Below are 4,443 nucleotides of genomic sequence, written 5' to 3' on the forward strand. Positions count from 1 at the left end.
TCATGAGAATATGTGGAGTGTGTACGTCACTGCTCCTTCAGATGGCAGCAGGTGGCAGCAGAGTGACAGCACCAGCTGTCAAATTCCGGGAACGTCAGCAGATGGGTCATGTGGCCTGGCCACAACACCATCATCACAGGCCCAGGATCGCCGCCGAGAATCTATGGCTGGCCCGAGAAGGGCGAAGAGGGCAGATAACCCGCCGGTTTGTAAATTTTCCGCGTTGCATCAAATGCAACACATAATGCAACCTTTCTCCAGATAGACATTGAGCCGGTGTATTCTCCGACCTTATTGTCCGAACAGTGGATGCAACCTTGCTCCAGAAACCGAATCTGCAAAAATTTACATTTGATTTCAAAAGTTCAAGTGAATAAAACTCTATGCGACGGATAATTGCATTGTACTAAATGAACACATGCCGGTCATGATTATCATAGCTGAGACTAATTACGTTTGGACATCGACCTAAGCCTGAGATGCTTCCGGTAGAATTTGAATTCTTGCACTAAAACCCGCCTGCCAAAAGTTAATTTGATCATTTTATCGCTGACCCACAATCTCGTGGTTGATACAACATGTATGCTGTGGGCACCACTTATTATCGAGAAGTCTGATGAGTTTGCCGTAATCCAAGTACGAGGTGGGTGACGCATTAAGGAGTAAAGCTATCATCATTGTGGTTTTCTTTAATTACAAAATTCGAATTCGGGATTTTAATAAAGAGGAAAAAAAACGTCGAACCACTCTAATGGTACAATTTAAATATTTTTTTCGATTATAAAAGAGGTTTAACACCTACTGCAATTTAAGGTTGCGTTTGGTTTCATAGTAGAATTTTAAAATCAGATTTTGATTTTGATTTTGAGTGGTATAAATGGGGCTCACCTTTGACTTTGTATGAGTTATGTTGTTTTGTTGTGGGAAAAAGTGATATAAATGGGGCCCACTCTTTGACTTTGTATGAGTTATTTTGTTTTGTAGTTGGTAGAATTAAGTTAGAATTGTGATTATAAAATACAATCGCGAAACCAAACAGGCCGTAAATATTTTTGTCGATGGTATGTGACAATATAATTTTCCAAATTTTCCCCTGAGAAGGTGAAGCTTGCAAATATATGCACATCAAGACATGAAACACCGTCTGAACATGGAGAGATAAAGGCGGTTAAGATCGGATGTTTACGATGAAGCGGTGGCTCCTTTATCTCCTCACCTCGATCCCTCCAAATCCCTCGTCTCTTTTGCTTTCCCTGATATGCAATAGAGCGATACCTTTATGATGACGATGATGATCACATCGCACGTAATATAAAGTATATACGAAGATAGCCGATTTGCACCTTCATATGGTTAGATCATCTTATTACTACTCGAGAACTCGTACGATGCGGACTGGGGATATACACATCACATATTGATGTGTAGAATAATGTTTTGCTTTCACAAACGTTTTGTAATTATTTTTGTCGTAAGGATAAGTTTAAGTTTTGGGGAACTGGACACAGCCCACATATTCTCGTACTACGCGAAGTGTATAATTTTATGTCGACGTGAATTGATTCAAGTAGTCTGGTACCATAAGGTCTCAGATTCGAATTTTGTGAATAAAAATAATTATCGACTAAAAGAGTTTTATTTTCATAAATGAACGGATCCATTTGAACTTGTATTAATATATCAGGATCCTTGTTATTCCTTTTCTTTTTGACTAAGCTGATTAATCTCGATTGTAACGGAAAAAAGTATTATAATTCATTCATTTTCTTTTCTTTTTTTACGTTGTCTAATTAATTCCGTGTTCTACTTTTATATGGAGCATGAACTAATTTTTCAAGAGACACAATCAAGTCACCTAAATTCAGGACAGGATTACAATGAGCCAGGGGCAACCTCAGAAACCCCAGGACAGTGGGGCATCAACCTTCAAGGCGGCTGGCGAGTTTGCATCGAAGCCCGTCGGCTCGAGGCAGATTGTGGATGATGAGTTTGTAAGCCAAGAAGCCCCCGTGAACGTGGCCTTCCCCACAGCCCATGTGGATCGCGATGAGATAACCATTGGCGAGGCACTGGAGGCCACCGCCTTGTCTAAGACAGCGCAGAAGCCTGTGGAGCAGAGCGATGCTGCAGCAATCCAGGCAGCCGAGTCGAGGGCCACTGGGAGGAGCGAGACGATCACTGGAGGAGTGGCCTCTGCAGCCCAGACAGCGTCCATCCATAATCTCCGCCCTAAGCCAGATGAAGCTAAGACCAAGCTTTCGGACGTGCTGACAGTAAGCTAAATTTTTATTTTACCACATGATGCTATCGTGTACGCATTTTATGTAACTAACTAGTGACCATCAATAATAGACTTCTTTACTTGTACGTAGAGAAGAAGGGGATTATTGAAATAGTATCGATTTTGTTTTGTTCCATTTGAAACCACATGAAACTTAGTCAGAACCGCGAGTGTCTCCTTAATCTTGCCGTGCAGGGCGCGATGGACCAGTTACTGGCAGATAAACCCGTGACCCGTGAGGATGCTGAAGGGGTTGTGATTGCAGAAGCGAGGAATAATCCCGCCATGGTTACTACGCCAGGTGGAGTCGGGAAATCAATGGCGGCTGCTGCCAAGATGACTCAGAGGAAATGATCTCGAGCTATGTCACAAACAACATACTTTATAGCGTGCACAATGTATATGCTTTTAGCATAATAAATAAAATAAGAAAAAAGGAGAGGCATCTATATGTAAATTATTTCTTTGTCGTTGAGTGAATATATGTTCAGTTGGCATGTGAATATAAAGAGCATCATTCAGGATAGCTTGTTACAATTGAAACTTTATTACCTGATATATATATTTTTCTTACATATATCTTGCTTTGTAGTTTGCCCTGGCGTATCAACCGTGAATCCTACTTTTTCCGAATTGAAAATGTTTACCTTTCCTATTGTCACTTGTCTGTTGCTTCTACTGATTCTTTGTTATGTCGACTCTATATAATTTTTGTAGTCATCTTTTACTGATGATAAGCAGAGATTTATAAAAATAAAAAATAAAATTAGTAATTGAAAATGAGATTCTCTGAATTATCACTATAATGAATCCTTTCTTTCTCATTAAACAGTTTAAGGGCATACCCAGTGGCAGTTGCGATCATTATTGGAGGGTGCGGCTCTTTTTTTCCTTTTTCCTATCTTTGTGTAATGGTCAGAGTTTGTTCAGCTCCTCTGAGGTAGTTCCAACAAATAGACGATTATTGCCATTGAAATGGGTTATCGATGGAAAAACTTGATTGGATATTTAACTCGTATAGTTTCTCCAGCAGTAAGTAAGCTCGGTGTGGTACGTAGCATCTTCTTCAAAAACTATCAGGAGTTGTAAACGTGTCGGTTCACGAAGTTGTTCGAGTACCATTAGAAGCATGGTTGTCAGAATCGCGATTCAAATTGTAAAATCATATTATTCTACTATTCAAGGCGGGGTCACCGATTCCGATTCTACGGGGTGAGTCGGGACTGTGGAATCGTGACCGAATCGCGCGTTGAGTCGTAGAATCGTAGAATCGGGCCGATTCTGCGATTCTATGTTCAGGCCCAGTTTAGCTCAAGTCCGGGCCCGGAAGCGGGCTGAAGCCCAGACTCGAAGCCTTCTCCCGCCCGCCCTTTCTTCCTTCTTTCCACTCGGATGAACCGTAATTTCTCCCATTGCCCCTAAATCTTCGAGTCTTCGATGAAATCTTCCATCCACCTGCTTGCTTCTACGAGCTTCGATTGACGGTCCACCACCTACTTCTTTCGACAAGCTAGCTTGTCCGAGCTTCCAGTCTTCCATCCACCTTCTCTAGGTGGCAAAGTTGCGGTTACTTTCTCGACTACTCCGAGCTTCGACCGGGGATAGGGCAGGTATAGTCTCCGATTCTGAGCTCTAATCTCCCTTCACCAAACTTCTTGACATCATTGATTGTGATATATCGATGAGAATTCGATTTCTCAAACTCGTGTTCATTCAAATTAATAGCTCTGCAGCCTCCGTTGCCTTTGCTTTTCTATTTCACTTCAAAATTTTGATCAACTCTTTAGAGGAAAGAGTGGGCTTGGTGGAGTCACGAAACAAGAAAGAATACTGATTGCTGTGAGCCTACCCAAATTCACAGATGTATTGTGACTAAAAATACGTTTGGGTGTGTTCTGCTTGTCTCCACGTCCCATTCTCTTCGACTCTTCATCTTTGGAAATATTCTAGTCACATAACAATAACTGACATAACTCTTTAATATGGTCCGATCTCCCCGATCACGATGTCTAACTTAACACCTAGACCTGCCTACTCATGCTCACTGTGCTTCTTGTTTTTCCAGAAGAAAATGGTAGCAGCTTGGTCCTCTAAGTGATGATTATCCTATACAGAGCAAAATTGGTCTTTTACTTTCCAAGGTGTTTAAGTTCAATAGCGCT

At 41.4% G+C, this 4,443-nt stretch overlaps 1 protein-coding gene across 1 annotated transcript; it reads left to right on the forward strand.

Annotated features, from left to right (window-relative positions):
* The first annotated feature begins 1,682 nt into the window (after positions 1-1,682).
* Positions 1,683-2,807, forward strand: LOC116187376 (late embryogenesis abundant protein D-34-like). Its single transcript, XM_031516039.1, has 2 exons — positions 1,683-2,273; positions 2,477-2,807. Exons 1-2 carry the CDS (start codon positions 1,878-1,880, stop codon positions 2,633-2,635), a joined length of 555 nt encoding a protein of 184 aa, XP_031371899.1. The 5' UTR covers positions 1,683-1,877; the 3' UTR covers positions 2,636-2,807.
* Positions 2,808-4,443: the final 1,636 nt, after the last annotated feature.

The sequence above is a fragment of the Punica granatum genome, chromosome 8, assembly GCF_007655135.1.
Source record: "Punica granatum isolate Tunisia-2019 chromosome 8, ASM765513v2, whole genome shotgun sequence".
Lineage (NCBI taxonomy): Eukaryota > Viridiplantae > Streptophyta > Magnoliopsida > Myrtales > Lythraceae > Punica > Punica granatum.

Bases quoted from the DNA above. Each gene is read 5' to 3' on its own strand.
- LOC116187376 (XM_031516039.1), top strand. From the start codon at position 1,878: ATGAGCCAGGGGCAACCTCAGAAACCCCAGGACAGTGGGGCATCAACC. The intron at 2,274-2,476 runs GTAAGCTAAATT...CTTGCCGTGCAG, and splicing joins AGCTTTCGGACGTGCTGACA to GGCGCGATGGACCAGTTACT.